The sequence below is a fragment of the Cinclus cinclus genome, chromosome 10 (assembly GCF_963662255.1).
Source record: "Cinclus cinclus chromosome 10, bCinCin1.1, whole genome shotgun sequence".
Lineage (NCBI taxonomy): Eukaryota > Metazoa > Chordata > Aves > Passeriformes > Cinclidae > Cinclus > Cinclus cinclus.
In genome coordinates, this window is record NC_085055.1 from 19,225,876 (window position 1) to 19,246,447 (window position 20,572).

At 55.6% G+C, this 20,572-nt stretch overlaps 4 protein-coding genes and 6 non-coding genes across 10 annotated transcripts; 5 read left to right on the forward strand and 5 right to left on the reverse strand.

Moving 5' to 3' along the window:
- Positions 1 to 2,929: 2,929 nt before the first annotated feature.
- LOC134047534 (feather keratin Cos1-1/Cos1-3/Cos2-1-like) lies at positions 2,930 to 3,247 on the forward strand. The gene has a single exon (XM_062498779.1). The coding sequence runs from the start codon at positions 2,930 to 2,932 to the stop codon at positions 3,245 to 3,247; it is 318 nt and encodes a 105-aa protein (XP_062354763.1).
- A 1,602-nt stretch (positions 3,248 to 4,849) lies between these two features.
- Positions 4,850 to 4,931, forward strand: TRNAS-AGA (transfer RNA serine (anticodon AGA)). Its single transcript has one exon. It is a non-coding gene; the product is annotated as a tRNA-Ser (tRNA).
- A 940-nt stretch (positions 4,932 to 5,871) lies between these two features.
- On the forward strand, positions 5,872 to 5,943 carry TRNAM-CAU (transfer RNA methionine (anticodon CAU)). The gene has a single exon. It is a non-coding gene; the product is annotated as a tRNA-Met (tRNA).
- A 647-nt stretch (positions 5,944 to 6,590) lies between these two features.
- TRNAQ-CUG (transfer RNA glutamine (anticodon CUG)) lies at positions 6,591 to 6,662 on the forward strand. Its single transcript has one exon. It is a non-coding gene; the product is annotated as a tRNA-Gln (tRNA).
- Positions 6,663 to 7,304: 642 nt separating this feature from the next.
- Positions 7,305 to 7,622, reverse strand: LOC134047535 (feather keratin Cos1-1/Cos1-3/Cos2-1-like). The gene has a single exon (XM_062498780.1). The coding sequence runs from the start codon at positions 7,620 to 7,622 to the stop codon at positions 7,305 to 7,307; it is 318 nt and encodes a 105-aa protein (XP_062354764.1).
- Positions 7,623 to 10,597: 2,975 nt separating this feature from the next.
- LOC134047536 (feather keratin Cos1-1/Cos1-3/Cos2-1-like) lies at positions 10,598 to 12,649 on the forward strand. Its single transcript, XM_062498782.1, has 2 exons — positions 10,598 to 10,681; positions 12,311 to 12,649. The coding sequence occupies exons 1-2, from the start codon at positions 10,598 to 10,600 to the stop codon at positions 12,647 to 12,649; spliced, it is 423 nt and encodes a 140-aa protein (XP_062354766.1).
- Positions 12,650 to 13,291: 642 nt separating this feature from the next.
- On the reverse strand, positions 13,292 to 13,363 carry TRNAQ-CUG (transfer RNA glutamine (anticodon CUG)). The gene has a single exon. It is a non-coding gene; the product is annotated as a tRNA-Gln (tRNA).
- Positions 13,364 to 14,010: 647 nt separating this feature from the next.
- TRNAM-CAU (transfer RNA methionine (anticodon CAU)) lies at positions 14,011 to 14,082 on the reverse strand. Its single transcript has one exon. It is a non-coding gene; the product is annotated as a tRNA-Met (tRNA).
- Positions 14,083 to 15,022: 940 nt separating this feature from the next.
- TRNAS-AGA (transfer RNA serine (anticodon AGA)) lies at positions 15,023 to 15,104 on the reverse strand. Its single transcript has one exon. It is a non-coding gene; the product is annotated as a tRNA-Ser (tRNA).
- A 1,602-nt stretch (positions 15,105 to 16,706) lies between these two features.
- Positions 16,707 to 17,024, reverse strand: LOC134047537 (feather keratin Cos1-1/Cos1-3/Cos2-1-like). Its single transcript, XM_062498783.1, has one exon. The coding sequence runs from the start codon at positions 17,022 to 17,024 to the stop codon at positions 16,707 to 16,709; it is 318 nt and encodes a 105-aa protein (XP_062354767.1).
- Positions 17,025 to 20,572: the final 3,548 nt, after the last annotated feature.

Consider the following 20,572-nt stretch of genomic DNA (forward strand, 5'->3'; position numbering starts at 1 on the left):
TCACAGTTCAAAGGGATATTGGATCAGTCCCCCAGAGCATGTGGGAATGACTGTGATGTGGAAGAGTTGGGAAAATCCAACTTGAGCTTCAGGCAAACCTGAATCATGCTGATGTGGGAAGGAGTGCACACGATGCCCTGGACTCAGGCATTCCAGGGATACCAGAGCACACAGCCTCTTTCCTCCATAATTTCTGCCTTTGTCAGGGGCATTTCCAGACCTTTTAGGACTGATCCCAAACCACTTTGTACATCCGTGTAATCCTGTGCAGCTGCTGCAGCTTTCCAAAAGACACTGCCTTTTGGTGGCTGCTCAAGGGCCCATGGGATGCAGGGTAGCCCAGGATAAAGGAGGTTGGGAGAGACCACTGGAAGTCCTCTGCTCCTGCTCTGAGAAGAACAAACTTCCCAGTTGCCTGCAGAAGCTGTGGGCCTTGTCCCAATGTCCTCTGGTCACTGCCACTGTCACACAGGTGCCTGCCAGCGACAAGGAACAGCTCTAGGTGAGAAGGGCTGCAAAGCAGGGAGAAAGTCTGTCCCAACAGAGCTTCCACTCTATGTCCTCTGGGGAGCTCTAACCCTGAACCCAGAGAGTTCCTCACTGTCCATGTCCAGATCTCATCCCACGAGCCTGGGATCTGATCACCCCATGGATGGTGCCCTTTCCTCGCACTGCAGAGGCCACATCAGGGTTGCTGTCCCCATTTGGTGTCCCCGGGACAAGAGAGGTCTTGGTGATCTCTTAACAGAGAGAGGCACTGCCAGAGGACCAGGCAGAACAGAAGGGCTGCAGCCCCTGACACAGGGGCCGGTTGAGGGCACTGCACTTGTGCAACCTGGTGAAGATGAGCAAGGTGTGGATGGGACATGGAACTGATGTCGCCAGCGCTTCCTGGCCATCCTGGAGAGAAGGAAGCCAAACTCTCCTGAGAGGTGCACTGTCAAAGGGCAAGAGGCAGCAATAACAAGTATTAAAAATTGCAACACAGGAAATCCCTGTGCTGCCAGGAGGAAGACAAGAACAAGCCTGGGAGATCTGCACAATGGAGAGTGACCTCTTAGTTAAGCTGGCTCGGTGCTCAGAAGGCAGCAGGAGAAGGCCCAGAGCCTGCTGAAGAGTTTGACCTGGAAGTTGGATGTGCCCAGAGCAGTTGAGAGGAGCACAAGACCTCCCGAGCTCCAGCCAGGCATTCTGGGGTTGATCTGGAGTACTCTGAGTCACTACAGCCCATGAGCAGCCACCAAAAGGCCATGCCTTGGGAGAAGACAGCAAATGCAGGAGATTGCAGAGAAGCACCAGGTGATCCATGAATGGGGATCAAAGGTGGGGAAATACCCTTCATGGCAGCAGAACATTGAGGAAACGAGCTCTGTTATCCCTTGAGCACCTGAGTGTGTGGCACCCAGTCCGCTGAAGTCCACACTGAGTGACTCAGGTTTGCCTGGAGCTCAGGGATTTTCCCAGCTCTTCCCCATCATGAGGACACCCACTCTGTGCTCTGGGAGACTGATCCAGTGTCCCTTTGAAATGTAAAATGCATGGAATGGGAAACTCCAGCCCAGTCCCAGAAAGAAAGAGCCATGGGCTTTGGGCTCCCTGCCCTCAGCCTTTTCCCCAGAGCTGCCAGCCAGGACTCTGGCCTCTGGCATGAGCTGAGTAAAACAGGTCCGTGTGGCTGTGGGTCTCTTTCAGGGAGGGACGCGGCATCTCTTTGATCACAAAACCCGGCCGTGGACAGTAAGCAAGTTCCCCATGGCTGTCACTCAGGCCTGCAGGGACATCCTTCCAGCTGAACATGGCCTTTCCTTGCCACTGGGCTTTGCCACCTCCCTGCAGAGCTGGGTCTCTTCCCTACTATGGCCTCGTGCAGTGTCCTCACTCGTGCTGCCTCAACTGACCCACAGTCCTCTGAACATCTCAGAGCAATGACTCTCAGGAGTAGCCTGAGCGCCTGCACTGAGAGCTCCTGAGAGCTGACCTGAGGTGTTTCTTCATGGCTGAATTGCACTGTAACTGGAGCCAAATTAACCATCAAGAAGAACAAGTGACAGAAGCAATGGACACTACACAAACACATTTCAACTCACATTGTACACTGGCCTGGCACTTCCAAGTCCAAGTCCAGTGGTGTTAGGAAGTTGCAACACACATGAATCCTTTCCATGTGGGGTGGTGTGAAACTGGAGAAAAATGCCTGAGATGAAAGAGGCAGGGACCTCATGGGCAGGAGGGCTCACAAGTGGCCACTCCCAGGAGTTTGGATGTTTCAGGAACCAGGAATGTTTGTGGCCCCACAGGGCTCTGGGACACGGCATAAAAGGCTGCTCTGCTCCAGGCTCTGCATCCTGGTCTCTGGCGTCCCTTTCCTCGAGGAACGAGGTAAGCCTGAGTGCGCTCCATCCCTGCCTGTGGGCTGAACTGCTGGCATGGAGGCCGCCCGGGTTGATCCTTGGGCTTCCCCAGCTGGGCCCTGACACAGAAGTGTTGAAGGGCCGCCAGCCTTTCCATGCTGGTGCCTGGGGACAGCTGGGAAGAGGGGGCTTGTTTGCAGCAGAAGGGGGTGGATGGGGCTCAGTCCCTGGGGGATGTGCCCAGCAGAGTCTGCACCTGCCGTGGCGTAACAAAACGTCGCAGCGCATCCCCGGCCATGTCCAACACAGCCATGTGTGCTGTGGGGATGGGCTGTGAGCAGTCTTTGCACAGGGGCCTTCAAGGCACTGTGCTGGGTCCTTCTTCCTGAAGTGGGGGGGCGTTCCCGTGCCGTGCCACTGGGAGGGCACGAGGAGGGTGTTGGGAGCCGTAGGCACAGAGTGTGTTTGGAAGAGCAGATGTGTCCCTGGAGAGAGCTGAGGCGCAGAGAGACAGACTGATGCTGGGGCTGCTTGGTGCTCCCTGCTCTGTGTTGCAGCTTTGCCTCCTGCACCGAGAGATGTCCTGCTGCAGACCCTGTCCCCCCCGGCCCTGCGGCCCCTGTGGCCCAACGCCCCTTGCCAGCAGCTGCAGTGAGCCCTGCCTCGCCCGCTGCGCTGACTCCACGGTGTACATCGAGCCTTCGCCCGTGGTGGTGACCATGCCGGGCCCCATCCTCACCTCTTTCCCTCAGAGCACAGCCGTGGGATCCTCTCTGTCCGCTGCTGTGGGCAGCTCCCTCAGCACCGCGGGGGTTCCCATCTCTTCTGGGGGCTCCCTTGGCCTGGGGGGGTCAGGCCTGTGTCTGCCTTTGTCCCGCTGCGGGCAGATCTGCTGAAGCCTGCGGATCCTCCCCTTTGTCCGTGGCTAATGGGCCCATCTCCTTGCCTCCCTGCTCCCCGCAATGTGTTCCTTGGTCTCTGTTGTGTGCCATTGCTTTTGCTCCTTCTCATTAAAGCCTTTGAGCAGCATCTCTCCAGAGTCCTGGTCCTTTGTTCTCCTCCTCCCTCACACACCACCTGTTCTGCCAGGCTGAGCGCTGGCTGCTGTCCTGAGCATCCCAGCATCGGGACAAAATCTCCCCGAAATTACACCAGAGCACCAAAGCCTCAGTCCCTATGCTGGAATTTGTAGCCTTCAGATCTCAGCCGTGCAGGTCCCACTGCCAATTTGTTCCTTGTCAGAGTTTATATAGGTATTTTCAGTAAATTTTCCATCCTCTCAAAGCTTCCTCACAATATCATGGCAAATTCAATCTTCTCTCTCCTATTGCTGATGTTGGGATGTGTCAGTGGGATGAGTAGAGGACTGTGGGCTGGAAAGGAGAAAAACACTTCTTCCCACGGCTGGACATAGGCAGCGATGCTGCAACAGCGTTTGATGGCAAACTTCACCCTGTCACTCACTAAATGGACAAAGCACAAAGAGAATGTTGAATTGAAATCAATGCTAAATGATTTACAGGGAGACTGCATTCAGAACTGTATGGAACTGCAGAGGATATGGATACAGAATTAAAAGGGTCCAGAAGGGTTTAGCATTGCCCGATCCACAGTCAGAGCAAGGACTAAATTAAAAATTCACAGTGACAGCATTCATACCATTGTCATTTCTCTCTCCTGTACTTAGAGGACTGTGGGGCCTCATCATCAGTGATGGCCTTTCGAGTAGCCCAGCTTTATGGTTCTCAAGCTGTAGGAGATGTTCCACCCGAGGGACGTGCTGGCACCTCCTGCTGTGCTCCAGGAGCCTGCAGGATCTTCACTCAGTGCAGAGCTGTTTATGGGCTCACAAGTTGATTTGCCTTAGTCATCAGAGATGGAACCTTACATTCCTTCTCTGGCATAATCCATGGCGCTAACTACTTGAAAGAACTCCCAAGATATGTGGAAATTGTTTCCAAAAGTGCAGCTACAATGGTGGTCTTCCACTTGGGCGACAGTTCATCGGGAACTTTGAAGTTATAAGTTAGGTAGAATGCTACTAGGAGTTTTCCGTCTGTCAAATTTTAAGGTTAAGATATTAATTAGTTTCAAGGTATAAGTTGAGGTAAAGTGCTGTCAAGCTTTTAGTCCATGTTCCTTTATATCCTTGTCCTCACTGTGTTTTGTCAAACGCACACAAGCACTCCCCTTCTCCTAGACAGTTCCCTTCTGTTCATTTCTGTTTGGCTTGCTTAGATTTTGTTTGGCTTTGTTGTTGCTTGTTTTTCTTTGTTGTGCCTCAACTGTCCTGTAATTAGGAGAGAGTAAGTCTTGGGAAGAAACTTTGTTGTGCTTTCCTTTAATATTAAATGTGTCTTTTGCTGATAGGCTTGGCAGTGATTGTTGAAGCAATCTCACACAGTCAAACACAGTGAGCGGAGCTGTGGGCTCCAGTGCCTGGGTGTCGGTGTCGTGGCACAGGGTATGTGATGAGCAGCCAGGGAGGGCTGGAGCAGGTAGTTGTGGCCGAGTGGTGAAGGCGATGGACTAGAAATCCATTGGGGTTTCCCCGCGCAGGTTCGAATCCTGCCAACTACGGGGCACGCGCCCCTTTTGGGCTGCGGGCAGCTGACCACGCTGCACAGCTCCCAGCCCACGGCTGCACCTGCAGCCCCCGCTGTTCCCGCACAGCAGCAGCCGCAAGGGATGAGCTGCTGGCAGCCCTGCCTGCCTCCTGAAGGCCTTTCCTCAGGGCAAGGGAAAAGCCTGAGTGAGGGCCAGCTTGTGAGTGAGGGCAGGGGACAATAGTCTGTGCCTGCAGACAAGCAAACCCACCCTGCAAGGGAAAAGAAGCTCAGAAGTCCTGTCAGCATCCAGGAAGAGGGAGAGGGAGAGGAGAAAAGCAGACAGCACCTGGAGCTGAGCATTTATTTCATCACCTGGCACTGGCACCAAGTGGAAAAGGCAGGAACCTGCACCTTGACAACCAGTTTAGCACCAAGCGCCTAGTACTGCAATCTTTTCCTTCAGAGTAACCGTGAGCAGCACGGAGCTGAGGCACCACCACAGTTTGCACAGCTAGAAGGGGAGAACTCTTTCCAAGCAAAGGCAACCCGTGTGCCTCCCTGGGCAGCAAAGAACGGAACTGTGGGGCAGGTGCAGTCGTGCAGCCTGCTGGCAGCAGAGCTGGATCTCTGGGCAGGGCCGCAGCGTTCAGGCTGTGGCTGGATTTTGGGTGCCCTCATCCCCAGCAAGGCCCAGGGCTGCAGCCTGCCTCGGGGGTGCCTTGAGCACGTGCAGCGCCAGGGCGGGTGGCCAAAGGGCAAGTGTCAGTGCAGGGCTGTGGGCTGAGGTGTGGGAGAAGGGCAAGGCCAGGCCCTGGATCTGCGGAGCGCGCGCCCGAGGGAGATGAACGTGTCAGGGAGTCTGCTTTGTGGGGTGGGGGAGGCAGAGCAGAGAGGAAGGCAGGGAGGGAGGGCCAGCAGTGGCCGGCAGCATCAGGCTGCGCTGAGGGCAACGGCAGCCAAGGCTGAGGAGGAGCAGAGTGGCGCAGCGGGAGCGTGCTGGGCCCATAACCCAGAGGTCGATGGATCGAAACCATCCTCTGCTAAGGCTCTTTTTTCACCAACACGGTCTCCCTATCACCTACCCATCAGCTTTTACCCTGCCTGGCTCTAGCTCTTTGGGCAACCCTGCCCATAGCCCTCCTCCTCCTCCTCCTCCTCCTCCTCCTCCTCCCTGTGCCCTGCTCCCTGCTCCGGATGGAAATGATAGAGCTTCTCTAATTTATTTAAACTAACTTTAGCCAGGGGTTTGTTCACCCATGCCCGGGGCAAGGGGAACCAAAGCTGTTCTTCAAAAGATTGTGGTTACCCAAGGTTTGGGTTTCCCTGGGTGGGGCCTGGTGTTTTGCTCTCACTAGTCCTTATGGAGATGGAGTAGCTCGGGCCGGAGAAGAGGAGGCAAGGGGGCTTCTGCTGCGTGAAGGTAACTTGCCAAGGCGTGCCCTGAGTGAGAAAGAGCTTGTTGCATTTTGGGAAAGAGAAGGTTGTGTGAGGTTCTGAGCCTGGCACTTGTGAGAGAGGCCACAGCAGGCTTGCAGAAGGAGCTGTGGAGCCGCCCTGAAGGATGGTGGGATTAGAGAGCGCTTGGAGGCCGTGCAGGAAGGCTGCACTTGGTGATCGACGTCCAAGGTGATGGAGGGAGAGGTAGGCTGAGCGGGGCCGAGCACAGGGGCCAGAGGGGACCTGTGCAGAAGGTCCCATGGTGTAATGGTGAGCACTCTGGACTCTGAATCCAGTGATCTGAGTTCAAATCTCAGTGGGACCTCAGTCCTTTTGCTCCCTCAGGCTTCCTCTCCCTCAGCACGCTTACACACCCACAGCTCTACTCTGCTGCTGCTTCACTTGGGGACTGTTCTCCGAGGAATGACACAGCAGCTGAGGTGCAGACCACCCTCTCCAAATGGGTCACGCACAGGAGGCCCCTATGGCAGGTGCATCCAAAACCAAAAGGGATACTGAGCTACAGCCTCGGGACAGCTGTTCCCAGGCAGGAGCATTCCCACAGTAACAGCAGGTTACTCGGTGTGCCATTGCTCGTATGCCCACCCCGGTCCAGTGCTCCTTTCTTGCTCCTTTCCTGTGCGGCTCCTTTTCCTCTCCTCCCTGCCAAAGTCTTCCCATTGCTCTGCAATCACGTCCAGGAGCTCCGCCAACATTAGCAACTGCCCCATCTTTAGGGTTACATTTGTAGTCGTGGGAGAGGGAAGGACCTTCCTTGCAGAGCAGGTGGTGTGTGAGGGAGGAGGAGAACAAAGGACCAGGACTCTGGAGAGGTGCTGCTCAAAGGCTTTAATGAGAAGGAGCAAAAGCAATGGCACACAACAGAGACCAAGGAACACATTGCGGGGAGCAGGGAGGCAAGGAGATGGGCCCATTAGCCACGGACAAAGGGGAGGATCCGCAGGCTTCAGCAGATCTGCCCGCAGCGGGACAAAGGCAGACACAGGCCTGACCCCCCCAGGCCAAGGGAGCCCCCAGAAGAGATGGGAACCCCCGCGGTGCTGAGGGAGCTGCCCACAGCAGCGGACAGAGAGGATCCCACGGCTGTGCTCTGAGGGAAAGAGGTGAGGATGGGGCCCGGCATGGTCACCACCACGGGCGAAGGCTCGATGTACACCGTGGAGTCAGCGCAGCGGGCGAGGCAGGGCTCACTGCAGCTGCTGGCAAGGGGCGTTGGGCCACAGGGGCCGCAGGGCCGTGGGGGACAGGGTCTGCAGCAGGACATCTCTCGGTGCAGGAGGCAAAGCTGCAACACAGAGCAGGGAGCACCAAGCAGCCCCAGCATCAGTCTGTCTCTCTGCGCCTCAGCTCTCTCCAGGGACACATCTGCTCTTCCAAACACACTCTGTGCCTACGGCTCCCAACACCCTCCTCGTGCCCTCCCAGTGGCACGGCACGGGAACGCCCCCCCACTTCAGGAAGAAGGACCCAGCACAGTGCCTTGAAGGCCCCTGTGCAAAGACTGCTCACAGCCCAACCCCACAGCACACATGGCTGTGTTGGACATGGCCGGGGATGCGCTGCGACGTTTTGTTACGCCACAGCAGGTGCAGACTCTGCTGGGCACATCCCCCAGGGACTGAGCCCCATCCATCCCCTTCTGCTGCAAACAAGCCCCCTCTTCCCAGCTGTCCCCAGGCACCAGCATGGAAAGGCTGGCGGCCCTTCAACACTTCTGTGTCAGGGCCCAGCTGGGGCAGCCCAAGGATCAACCCGGGCGGCCTCCATGCCAGCAGTTCAGCCCACAGGCAGGGATGGAGCGCACTCAGGCTTACCTCGTTCCTCGAGGAAAGGGACGCCAGAGACCAGGATGCAGAGCCTGGAGCAGAGCAGCCTTTTATGCCGTGTCCCAGAGCCCTGTGGGGCCACAAACATTCCTGGTTCCTGAAACATCCAAACTCCTGGGAGTGGCCACTTGTGAGCCCTCCTGCCCATGAGGTCCCTGCCTCTTTCATCTCAGGCATTTTTCTCCAGTTTCACACCACCCCACATGGAAAGGATTCATGTGTGTTGCAACTTCCTAACACCACTGGACTTGGACTTGGAAGTGCCAGGCCAGTGTACAATGTGAGTTGAAATGTGTTTGTGTAGTGTCCATTGCTTCTGTCACTTGTTCTTCTTGATGGTTAATTTGGCTCCAGTTACAGTGCAATTCAGCCATGAAGAAACACCTCAGGTCAGCTCTCAGGAGCTCTCAGTGCAGGCGCTCAGGCTACTCCTGAGAGTCATTGCTCTGAGATGTTCAGAGGACTGTGGGTCAGTTGAGGCAGCACGAGTGAGGACACTGCACGAGGCCACAGTAGGGAAGAGACCCAGCTCTGCAGGGAGGTGGCAAAGCCCAGTGGCAAGGAAAGGCCATGTTCAGCTGGAAGGATGTCCCTGCAGGCCTGAGTGACAGCCATGGGGAACTTGCTTACTGTCCACGGCCGGGTTTTGTGATCAAAGAGATGCCGCGTCCCTCCCTGAAAGAGACCCACAGCCACACGGACCTGTTTTACTCAGCTCATGCCAGAGGCCAGAGTCCTGGCTGGCAGCTCTGGGGAAAAGGCTGAGGGCAGGGAGCCCAAAGCCCATGGCTCTTTCTTTCTGGGACTGGGCTGGAGTTTCCCATTCCATGCATTTTACATTTCAAAGGGACACTGGATCAGTCTCCCAGAGCACAGAGTGGGTGTCCTCATGATGGGGAAGAGCTGGGAAAATCCCTGAGCTCCAGGCAAACCTGAGTCACTCAGTGTGGACTTCAGCGGACTGGGTGCCACACACTCAGGTGCTCAAGGGATAACAGAGCTCGTTTCCTCAATGTTCTGCTGCCATGAAGGGTATTTCCCCACCTTTGATCCCCATTCATGGATCACCTGGTGCTTCTCTGCAATCTCCTGCATTTGCTGTCTTCTCCCAAGGCATGGCCTTTTGGTGGCTGCTCATGGGCTGTAGTGACTCAGAGTACTCCAGATCAACCCCAGAATGCCTGGCTGGAGCTCGGGAGGTCTTGTGCTCCTCTCAACTGCTCTGGGCACATCCAACTTCCAGGTCAAACTCTTCAGCAGGCTCTGGGCCTTCTCCTGCTGCCTTCTGAGCACCGAGCCAGCTTAACTAAGAGGTCACTCTCCATTGTGCAGATCTCCCAGGCTTGTTCTTGTCTTCCTCCTGGCAGCACAGGGATTTCCTGTGTTGCAATTTTTAATACTTGTTATTGCTGCCTCTTGCCCTTTGACAGTGCACCTCTCAGGAGAGTTTGGCTTCCTTCTCTCCAGGATGGCCAGGAAGCGCTGGCGACATCAGTTCCATGTCCCATCCACACCTTGCTCATCTTCACCAGGTTGCACAAGTGCAGTGCCCTCAACCGGCCCCTGTGTCAGGGGCTGCAGCCCTTCTGTTCTGCCTGGTCCTCTGGCAGTGCCTCTCTCTGTTAAGAGATCACCAAGACCTCTCTTGTCCCGGGGACACCAAATGGGGACAGCAACCCTGATGTGGCCTCTGCAGTGCGAGGAAAGGGCACCATCCATGGGGTGATCAGATCCCAGGCTCGTGGGATGAGATCTGGACATGGACAGTGAGGAACTCTCTGGGTTCAGGGTTAGAGCTCCCCAGAGGACATAGAGTGGAAGCTCTGTTGGGACAGACTTTCTCCCTGCTTTGCAGCCCTTCTCACCTAGAGCTGTTCCTTGTCGCTGGCAGGCACCTGTGTGACAGTGGCAGTGACCAGAGGACATTGGGACAAGGCCCACAGCTTCTGCAGGCAACTGGGAAGTTTGTTCTTCTCAGAGCAGGAGCAGAGGACTTCCAGTGGTCTCTCCCAACCTCCTTTATCCTGGGCTACCCTGCATCCCATGGGCCCTTGAGCAGCCACCAAAAGGCAGTGTCTTTTGGAAAGCTGCAGCAGCTGCACAGGATTACACGGATGTACAAAGTGGTTTGGGATCAGTCCTAAAAGGTCTGGAAATGCCCCTGACAAAGGCAGAAATTATGGAGGAAAGAGGCCGTGTGCTCTGGTATCCCTGGAATGCCTGAGTCCAGGGCATCGTGTGCACTCCTTCCCACATCAGCATGATTCAGGTTTGCCTGAAGCTCAAGTTGGATTTTCCCAACTCTTCCACATCACAGTCATTCCCACATGCTCTGGGGGACTGATCCAATATCCCTTTGAACTGTGAAATTAATTGAATGGGCAAAGTGATGCCTGTCCCAGGAAAAGGAGACATGAACTTTGGACTCCCTGCCCTCAGCCCCCTCCCCAAAGCTGCCATCCAGATCCTGGCCTCAGGGCTGGACACACTGAGCAAAGTGGGTCAATTTGTGTGTGAGAACGTGGCTCAATTTGTCTTTCAGGGAGAGGTGGATTCATGGCTTTGATCACCTTCCTATGTGTGGGTTTCCTTGCTTCCTAGAGGATCCCAAGTTCCCAAGCTGAGGCCGCAGCTCTGGTTGTAAAATGCATGAGGGCCTTGTTTAGTTTTCAAGGGACACTTGGCTGTGGAGATTCCCTGACACAGGCAAGGCTGAACCTGCTCTTTGCGTCCGTCTCTCTAAGTTGGAGTGACGTTGGATTTTATGGGGGATGGCCACTCAGTGCACATGGAATTGGACGGATGGTGGCACTCAAGGAGTTGTGGACAAGAGCTCCATGTCCAACTCCAGTGGTGCCTGTGCCCAGTGCAAAAGTCCAGTTGTATCTGGGGCTGCACCCAGAGCTGTGTGGCCTGCAGGTCAAGGGAGGGGATTGTCCCGCTCTACTCAGCAGTCATGATCCCACAGCTGTGGTGCTGCCTCCACCTCTTGGACCCACAACGTTAGGAACACACGGACCTGCTGCAGGGGGTCCAGAGGAGCCACAAAGAGCATCAGGCAAGTGGAGCCATTGCCCGGTGTGGACAACCTGAGAGGGCTTCAGTAGTGTAACAAAGAGATGGGAAGGCTCCCAGAAGATGTCTAGTCAAGAAAGGGAAGGATACTTGCTTGGAGTGTGTGGAGATGGGTCAAGGGCAACAGGTTCAGAACTGAAAGACGGTACATTCAGATTAGATATTGGGAAAGAATCTTTTCCTCTGAGAGGGGTGAGATACTGCAACAGGTTTTCCTGAGAAGATGCAGAAGCTGTTTAGGGGGATGAAGCTGGATGATTTTAAGGTCCATTCCATCCCCAAGTGATTCTAAGAGTCTTTGCAAAATACTGGGTTCTTCAAAGTGGGAGAACAACATTTGAGATGAAAGAGGCAGGGACCTCATGGGCAGGAGGGCTCACAAGTGGCCACTCCCAGGAGTTTGGATGTTTCAGGAACCAGGAATGTTTGTGGCCCCACAGGGCTCTGGGACACGGCATAAAAGGCTGCTCTGCTCCAGGCTCTGCATCCTGGTCTCTGGCGTCCCTTTCCTCGAGGAACGAGGTAAGCCTGAGTGCGCTCCATCCCTGCCTGTGGGCTGAACTGCTGGCATGGAGGCCGCCCGGGTTGATCCTTGGGCTTCCCCAGCTGGGCCCTGACACAGAAGTGTTGTAGGGCCGCCAGCCTTTCCATGCTGGTGCCTGGGGACAGCTGGGAAGAGGGGGCTTGTTTGCAGCAGAAGGGGATGGATGGGGCTCAGTCCCTGGGGGATGTGCCCAGCAGAGTCTGCACCTGCTGTGGCGTAACAAAACGTCGCAGCGCATCCCCGGCCATGTCCAACACAGCCATGTGTGCTGTGGGGTTGGGCTGTGAGCAGTCTTTGCACAGGGGCCTTCAAGGCACTGTGCTGGGTCCTTCTTCCTGAAGTGGGGGGGCGTTCCCGTGCCGTGCCACTGGGAGGGCACGAGGAGGGTGTTGGGAGCCGTAGGCACAGAGTGTGTTTGGAAGAGCAGATGTGTCCCTGGAGAGAGCTGAGGCGCAGAGAGACAGACTGATGCTGGGGCTGCTTGGTGCTCCCTGCTCTGTGTTGCAGCTTTGCCTCCTGCACCGAGAGATGTCCTGCTGCAGACCCTGTCCCCCACGGCCCTGCGGCCCCTGTGGCCCAACGCCCCTTGCCAGCAGCTGCAGTGAGCCCTGCCTCGCCCGCTGCGCTGACTCCACGGTGTACATCGAGCCTTCGCCCGTGGTGGTGACCATGCCGGGCCCCATCCTCACCTCTTTCCCTCAGAGCACAGCCGTGGGATCCTCTCTGTCCGCTGCTGTGGGCAGCTCCCTCAGCACCGCGGGGGTTCCCATCTCTTCTGGGGGCTCCCTTGGCCTGGGGGGGTCAGGCCTGTGTCTGCCTTTGTCCCGCTGCGGGCAGATCTGCTGAAGCCTGCGGATCCTCCCCTTTGTCCGTGGCTAATGGGCCCATCTCCTTGCCTCCCTGCTCCCCGCAATGTGTTCCTTGGTCTCTGTTGTGTGCCATTGCTTTTGCTCCTTCTCATTAAAGCCTTTGAGCAGCACCTCTCCAGAGTCCTGGTCCTTTGTTCTCCTCCTCCCTCACACACCACCTGCTCTGCAAGGAAGGTCCTTCCCTCTCCCACGACTACAAATGTAACCCTAAAGATGGGGCAGTTGCTAATGTTGGCGGAGCTCCTGGACGTGATTGCAGAGCAATGGGAAGACTTTGGCAGGGAGGAGAGGAAAAGGAGCCGCACAGGAAAGGAGCAAGAAAGGAGCACTGGACCGGGGTGGGCATACGAGCAATGGCACACCGAGTAACCTGCTGTTACTGTGGGAATGCTCCTGCCTGGGAACAGCTGTCCCGAGGCTGTAGCTCAGTATCCCTTTTGGTTTTGGATGCACCTGCCATAGGGGCCTCCTGTGCGTGACCCATTTGGAGAGGGTGGTCTGCACCTCAGCTGCTGTGTCATTCCTCGGAGAACAGTCCCCAAGTGAAGCAGCAGCAGAGTAGAGCTGTGGGTGTGTAAGCGTGCTGAGGGAGAGGAAGCCTGAGGGAGCAAAAGGACTGAGGTCCCACTGAGATTTGAACTCAGATCACTGGATTCAGAGTCCAGAGTGCTCACCATTACACCATGGGACCTTCTGCACAGGTCCCCTCTGGCCCCTGTGCTCGGCCCCGCTCAGCCTACCTCTCCCTCCATCACCTTGGACGTCGATCACCAAGTGCAGCCTTCCTGCACGGCCTCCAAGCGCTCTCTAATCCCACCATCCTTCAGGGCGGCTCCACAGCTCCTTCTGCAAGCCTGCTGTGGCCTCTCTCACAAGTGCCAGGCTCAGAACCTCACACAACCTTCTCTTTCCCAAAATGCAACAAGCTCTTTCTCACTCAGGGCACGCCTTGGCAAGTTACCTTCACGCAGCAGAAGCCCCCTTGCCTCCTCTTCTCCGGCCCGAGCTACTCCATCTCCATAAGGACTAGTGAGAGCAAAACACCAGGCCCCACCCAGGGAAACCCAAACCTTGGGTAACCACAATCTTTTGAAGAACAGCTTTGGTTCCCCTTGCCCCGGGCATGGGTGAACAAACCCCTGGCTAAAGTTAGTTTAAATAAATTAGAGAAGCTCTATCATTTCCATCCGGAGCAGGGAGCAGGGCACAGGGAGGAGGAGGAGGAGGAGGAGGAGGAGGAGGAGGGCTATGGGCAGGGTTGCCCAAAGAGCTAGAGCCAGGCAGGGTAAAAGCTGATGGGTAGGTGATAGGGAGACCGTGTTGGTGAAAAAAGAGCCTTAGCAGAGGATGGTTTCGATCCATCGACCTCTGGGTTATGGGCCCAGCACGCTCCCGCTGCGCCACTCTGCTCCTCCTCAGCCTTGGCTGCCGTTGCCCTCAGCGCAGCCTGATGCTGCCGGCCACTGCTGGCCCTCCCTCCCTGCCTTCCTCTCTGCTCTGCCTCCCCCACCCCACAAAGCAGACTCCCTGACACGTTCATCTCCCTCGGGCGCGCGCTTCGCAGATCCAGGGCCTGGCCTTGCCCTTCTCCCACACCTCAGCCCACAGCCCTGCACTGACACTTGCCCTTTGGCCACCCGCCCTGGCGCTGCACGTGCTCAAGGCACCCCCGAGGCAGGCTGCAGCCCTGGGCCTTGCTGGGGATGAGGGCACCCAAAATCCAGCCACAGCCTGAACGCTGCGGCCCTGCCCAGAGATCCAGCTCTGCTGCCAGCAGGCTGCACGACTGCACCTGCCCCACAGTTCCGTTCTTTGCTGCCCAGGGAGGCACACGGGTTGCCTTTGCTTGGAAAGAGTTCTCCCCTTCTAGCTGTGCAAACTGTGGTGGTGCCTCAGCTCCGTGCTGCTCACGGTTACTCTGAAGGAAAAGATTGCAGTACTAGGCGCTTGGTGCTAAACTGGTTGTCAAGGTGCAGGTTCCTGCCTTTTCCACTTGGTGCCAGTGCCAGGTGATGAAATAAATGCTCAGCTCCAGGTGCTGTCTGCTTTTCTCCTCTCCCTCTCCCTCTTCCTGGATGCTGACAGGACTTCTGAGCTTCTTTTCCCTTGCAGGGTGGGTTTGCTTGTCTGCAGGCACAGACTATTGTCCCCTGCCCTCACTCACAAGCTGGCCCTCACTCAGGCTTTTCCCTTGCCCTGAGGAAAGGCCTTCAGGAGGCAGGCAGGGCTGCCAGCAGCTCATCCCTTGCGGCTGCTGCTGTGCGGGAACAGCGGGGGCTGCAGGTGCAGCCGTGGGCTGGGAGCTGTGCAGCGTGGTCAGCTGCCCGCAGCCCAAAAGGGGCGCGTGCCCCGTAGTTGGCAGGATTCGAACCTGCGCGGGGAAACCCCAATGGATTTCTAGTCCATCGCCTTCACCACTCGGCCACAACTACCTGCTCCAGCCCTCCCTGGCTGCTCATCACATACCCTGTGCCACGACACCGACACCCAGGCACTGGAGCCCACAGCTCCGCTCACTGTGTTTGACTGTGTGAGATTGCTTCAACAATCACTGCCAAGCCTATCAGCAAAAGACACATTTAATATTAAAGGAAAGCACAACAAAGTTTCTTCCCAAGACTTACTCTCTCCTAATTACAGGACAGTTGAGGCACAACAAAGAAAAACAAGCAACAACAAAGCCAAACAAAATCTAAGCAAGCCAAACAGAAATGAACAGAAGGGAACTGTCTAGGAGAAGGGGAGTGCTTGTGTGCGTTTGACAAAACACAGTGAGGACAAGGATATAAAGGAACATGGACTAAAAGCTTGACAGCACTTTACCTCAACTTATACCTTGAAACTAATTAATATCTTAACCTTAAAATTTGACAGACGGAAAACTCCTAGTAGCATTCTACCTAACTTATAACTTCAAAGTTCCCGATGAACTGTCGCCCAAGTGGAAGACCACCATTGTAGCTGCACTTTTGGAAACAATTTCCACATATCTTGGGAGTTCTTTCAAGTAGTTAGCGCCATGGATTATGCCAGAGAAGGAATGTAAGGTTCCATCTCTGATGACTAAGGCAAATCAACTTGTGAGCCCATAAACAGCTCTGCACTGAGTGAAGATCCTGCAGGCTCCTGGAGCACAGCAGGAGGTGCCAGCACGTCCCTCGGGTGGAACATCTCCTACAGCTTGAGAACCATAAAGCTGGGCTACTCGAAAGGCCATCACTGATGATGAGGCCCCACAGTCCTCTAAGTACAGGAGAGAGAAATGACAATGGTATGAATGCTGTCACTGTGAATTTTTAATTTAGTCCTTGCTCTGACTGTGGATCGGGCAATGCTAAACCCTTCTGGACCCTTTTAATTCTGTATCCATATCCTCTGCAGTTCCATACAGTTCTGAATGCAGTCTCCCTGTAAATCATTTAGCATTGATTTCAATTCAACATTCTCTTTGTGCTTTGTCCATTTAGTGAGTGACAGGGTGAAGTTTGCCATCAAACGCTGTTGCAGCATCGCTGCCTATGTCCAGCCGTGGGAAGAAGTGTTTTTCTCCTTTCCAGCCCACAGTCCTCTACTCATCCCACTGACACATCCCAACATCAGCAATAGGAGAGAGAAGATTGAATTTGCCATGATATTGTGAGGAAGCTTTGAGAGGATGGAAAATTTACTGAAAATACCTATATAAACTCTGACAAGGAACAAATTGGCAGTGGGACCTGCACGGCTGAGATCTGAAGGCTACAAATTCCAGCATAGGGACTGAGGCTTTGGTGCTCTGGTGTAATTTCGGGGAGATTTTGTCCCGATGCTGGGATGCTCAGGACAGCAGCCAGCGCTCAGCCTGGCAGAACAGGTGGTGTGTGAGGGAGGAGGAGAACAAAGGACCAGGACTCTGGAGAGATGCTGCTCAAAGGCTTTAATGAGAAGGAGCAAAAGCAATGGCACACAACAGAGACCAAGGAACACATTGCGGGGAGCAGGGAGGCAAGGAGATGGGCCCATTAGCCACGGACAAAGGGGAGGATCCGCAGGCTTCAGCAGATCTGCCCGCAGCGGGACAAAGGCAGACACAGGCCTGACCCCCCCAGGCCAAGGGAGCCCCCAGAAGAGATGGGAACCCCCGCGGTGCTGAGGGAGCTGCCCACAGCAGCGGACAGAGAGGATCCCACGGCTGTGCTCTGAGGGAAAGAGGTGAGGATGGGGCCCGGCATGGTCACCACCACGGGCGAAGGCTCGATGTACACCGTGGAGTCAGCGCAGCGGGCGAGGCAGGGCTCACTGCAGCTGCTGGCAAGGGGCGTTGGGCCACAGGGGCCGCAGGGCCGGGGGGGACAGGGTCTGCAGCAGGACATCTCTCGGTGCAGGAGGCAAAGCTGCAACACAGAGCAGGGAGCACCAAGCAGCCCCAGCATCAGTCTGTCTCTCTGCGCCTCAGCTCTCTCCAGGGACACATCTGCTCTTCCAAACACACTCTGTGCCTACGGCTCCCAACACCCTCCTCGTGCCCTCCCAGTGGCACGGCACGGGAACGCCCCCCCACTTCAGGAAGAAGGACCCAGCACAGTGCCTTGAAGGCCCCTGTGCAAAGACTGCTCACAGCCCATCCCCACAGCACACATGGCTGTGTTGGACATGGCCGGGGATGCGCTGCGACGTTTTGTTACGCCACGGCAGGTGCAGACTCTGCTGGGCACATCCCCCAGGGACTGAGCCCCATCCACCCCCTTCTGCTGCAAACAAGCCCCCTCTTCCCAGCTGTCCCCAGGCACCAGCATGGAAAGGCTGGCGGCCCTTCAACACTTCTGTGTCAGGGCCCAGCTGGGGAAGCCCAAGGATCAACCCGGGCGGCCTCCATGCCAGCAGTTCAGCCCACAGGCAGGGATGGAGCGCACTCAGGCTTACCTCGTTCCTCGAGGAAAGGGATGCCAGAGACCAGGATGCAGAGCCTGGAGCAGAGCAGCCTTTTATGCCGTGTCCCAGAGCCCTGTGGGGCCACAAACATTCCTGGTTCCTGAAACATCCAAACTCCTGGGAGTGGCCACTTGTGAGCCCTCCTGCCCATGAGGTCCCTGCCTCTTTCATCTCAAATGTTGTTCTCCCACTTTGAAGAACCCAGTATTTTGCAAAGACTCTTAGAATCACTTGAGGTTGGAATGGACCTTAAAATCATCCAGCTTCATCCCCCTAAACAGCTTCCGCATCTTCTCAGGACTACCTGTTGCAGTATCTCACCCCTCTCAGAGGAAAAGATTCTTTCCCAATATCTAATCTGAATGTACCGTCTTTCAGTTCTGAACCTGTTGCCCTTGACCCATCTCCACACACTCCAAGCAAGTATCCTTCCCTTTCTTGACTAGACATCTTCTGGGAGCCTTCCCATCTCTTTGTTACACTACTGAAGCCCTCTCAGGTTGTCCACACCGGGCAATGGCTCCACTTGCCTGATGCTCTTTGTGGCTCCTCTGGACCCCCTGCAGCAGGTCCGTGTGTTCCTAACGTTGTGGGTCCAAGAGGTGGAGGCAGCACCACAGCTGTGGGATCATGACTGCTGAGTAGAGCGGGACAATCCCCTCCCTTGACCTGCAGGCCACACAGCTCTGGATGCAGCCCCAGATACAACTGGACTTTTGCACTGGGCACAGGCACCACTGGAGTTGGACATGGAGCTCTTGTCCACAACTCCTTGAGTGCCACCATCCATCCAATTCCATCTGCACTGAGTGGCCATCCCCCATAAAATCCAACGTCACTCCAACTTAGAGAGACGGACGCAAAGAGCAGGTTCAGCCTTGCCTGTGTCAGGGAATCTCCACAGCCAAGTGTCCCTTGAAAACTAAACAAGGCCCTCATGCATTTTACAACTAGAGCTGCGGCCTCAGCTTGGGAACTTGGGATCCTCTAGGAAGCAAGGAAACCCACACGTAGGAAGGTGATCAAAGCCATGCCTCCACCTCTCCCTGAAAGACAAATTGAGCCACGTTCTCCCACACAAATTGACCCACTTTGCTCAGTGTGTCCAGCCCTGAGGCCAGGATCTGGATGGCAGCTTTGGGGAGGGGGCTGAGGGCAGGGAGTCCAAAGCTCATGGCTCCTTTTCCTGGGACAGGCATCACTTTGCCCATTCAATTAATTTCACAGTTCAAAGGGATATTGGATCAGTCCCCCAGAGCATGTGGGAATGACTGTGATGTGGAAGAGTTGGGAAAATCCAACTTGAGCTTCAGGCAAACCTGAATCATGCTGATGTGGGAAGGAGTGCACACGATGCCCTGGACTCAGGCATTCCAGGGATACCAGAGCACACAGCCTCTTTCCTCCATAATTTCTGCCTTTGTCAGGGGCATTTCCAGACCTTTTAGGACTGATCCCAAACCACTTTGTACATCCGTGTAATCCTGTGCAGCTGCTGCAGCTTTCCAAAAGACACTGCCTTTTGGTGGCTGCTCAAGGGCCCATGGGATGCAGGGTAGCCCAGGATAAAGGAGGTTGGGAGAGACCACTGGAAGTCCTCTGCTCCTGCTCTGAGAAGAACAAACTTCCCAGTTGCCTGCAGAAGCTGTGGGCCTTGTCCCAATGTCCTCTGGTCACTGCCACTGTCACACAGGTGCCTGCCAGCGACAAGGAACAGCTCTAGGTGAGAAGGGCTGCAAAGCAGGGAGAAAGTCTGTCCCAACAGAGCTTCCACTCTATGTCCTCTGGGGAGCTCTAACCCTGAACCCAGAGAGTTCCTCACTGTCCATGTCCAGATCTCATCCCACGAGCCTGGGATCTGATCACCCCATGGATGGTGCCCTTTCCTCGCACTGCAGAGGCCACATCAGGGTTGCTGTCCCCATTTGGTGTCCCCGGGACAAGAGAGGTCTTGGTGATCTCTTAACAGAGAGAGGCACTGCCAGAGGACCAGGCAGAACAGAAGGGCTGCAGCCCCTGACACAGGGGCCGGTTGAGGGCACTGCACTTGTGCAACCTGGTGAAGATGAGCAAGGTGTGGATGGGACATGGAACTGATGTCGCCAGCGCTTCCTGGCCATCCTGGAGAGAAGGAAGCCAAACTCTCCTGAGAGGTGCACTGTCAAAGGGCAAGAGGCAGCAATAACAAGTATTAAAAATTGCAACACAGGAAATCCCTGTGCTGCCAGGAGGAAGACAAGAACAAGCCTGGGAGATCTGCACAATGGAGAGTGACCTCTTAGTTAAGCTGGCTCGGTGCTCAGAAGGCAGCAGGAGAAGGCCCAGAGCCTGCTGAAGAGTTTGACCTGGAAGTTGGATGTGCCCAGAGCAGTTGAGAGGAGCACAAGACCTCCCGAGCTCCAGCCAGGCATTCTGGGGTTGATCTGGAGTACTCTGAGTCACTACAGCCCATGAGCAGCCACCAAAAGGCCATGCCTTGGGAGAAGACAGCAAATGCAGGAGATTGCAGAGAAGCACCAGGTGATCCATGAATGGGGATCAAAGGTGGGGAAATACCCTTCATGGCAGCAGAACATTGAGGAAACGAGCTCTGTTATCCCTTGAGCACCTGAGTGTGTGGCACCCAGTCCGCTGAAGTCCACACTGAGTGACTCAGGTTTGCCTGGAGCTCAGGGATTTTCCCAGCTCTTCCCCATCATGAGGACACCCACTCTGTGCTCTGGGAGACTGATCCAGTGTCCCTTTGAAATGTAAAATGCATGGAATGGGAAACTCCAGCCCAGTCCCAGAAAGAAAGAGCCATGGGCTTTGGGCTCCCTGCCCTCAGCCTTTTCCCCAGAGCTGCCAGCCAGGACTCTGGCCTCTGGCATGAGCTGAGTAAAACAGGTCCGTGTGGCTGTGGGTCTCTTTCAGGGAGGGACGCGGCATCTCTTTGATCACAAAACCCGGCCGTGGACAGTAAGCAAGTTCCCCATGGCTGTCACTCAGG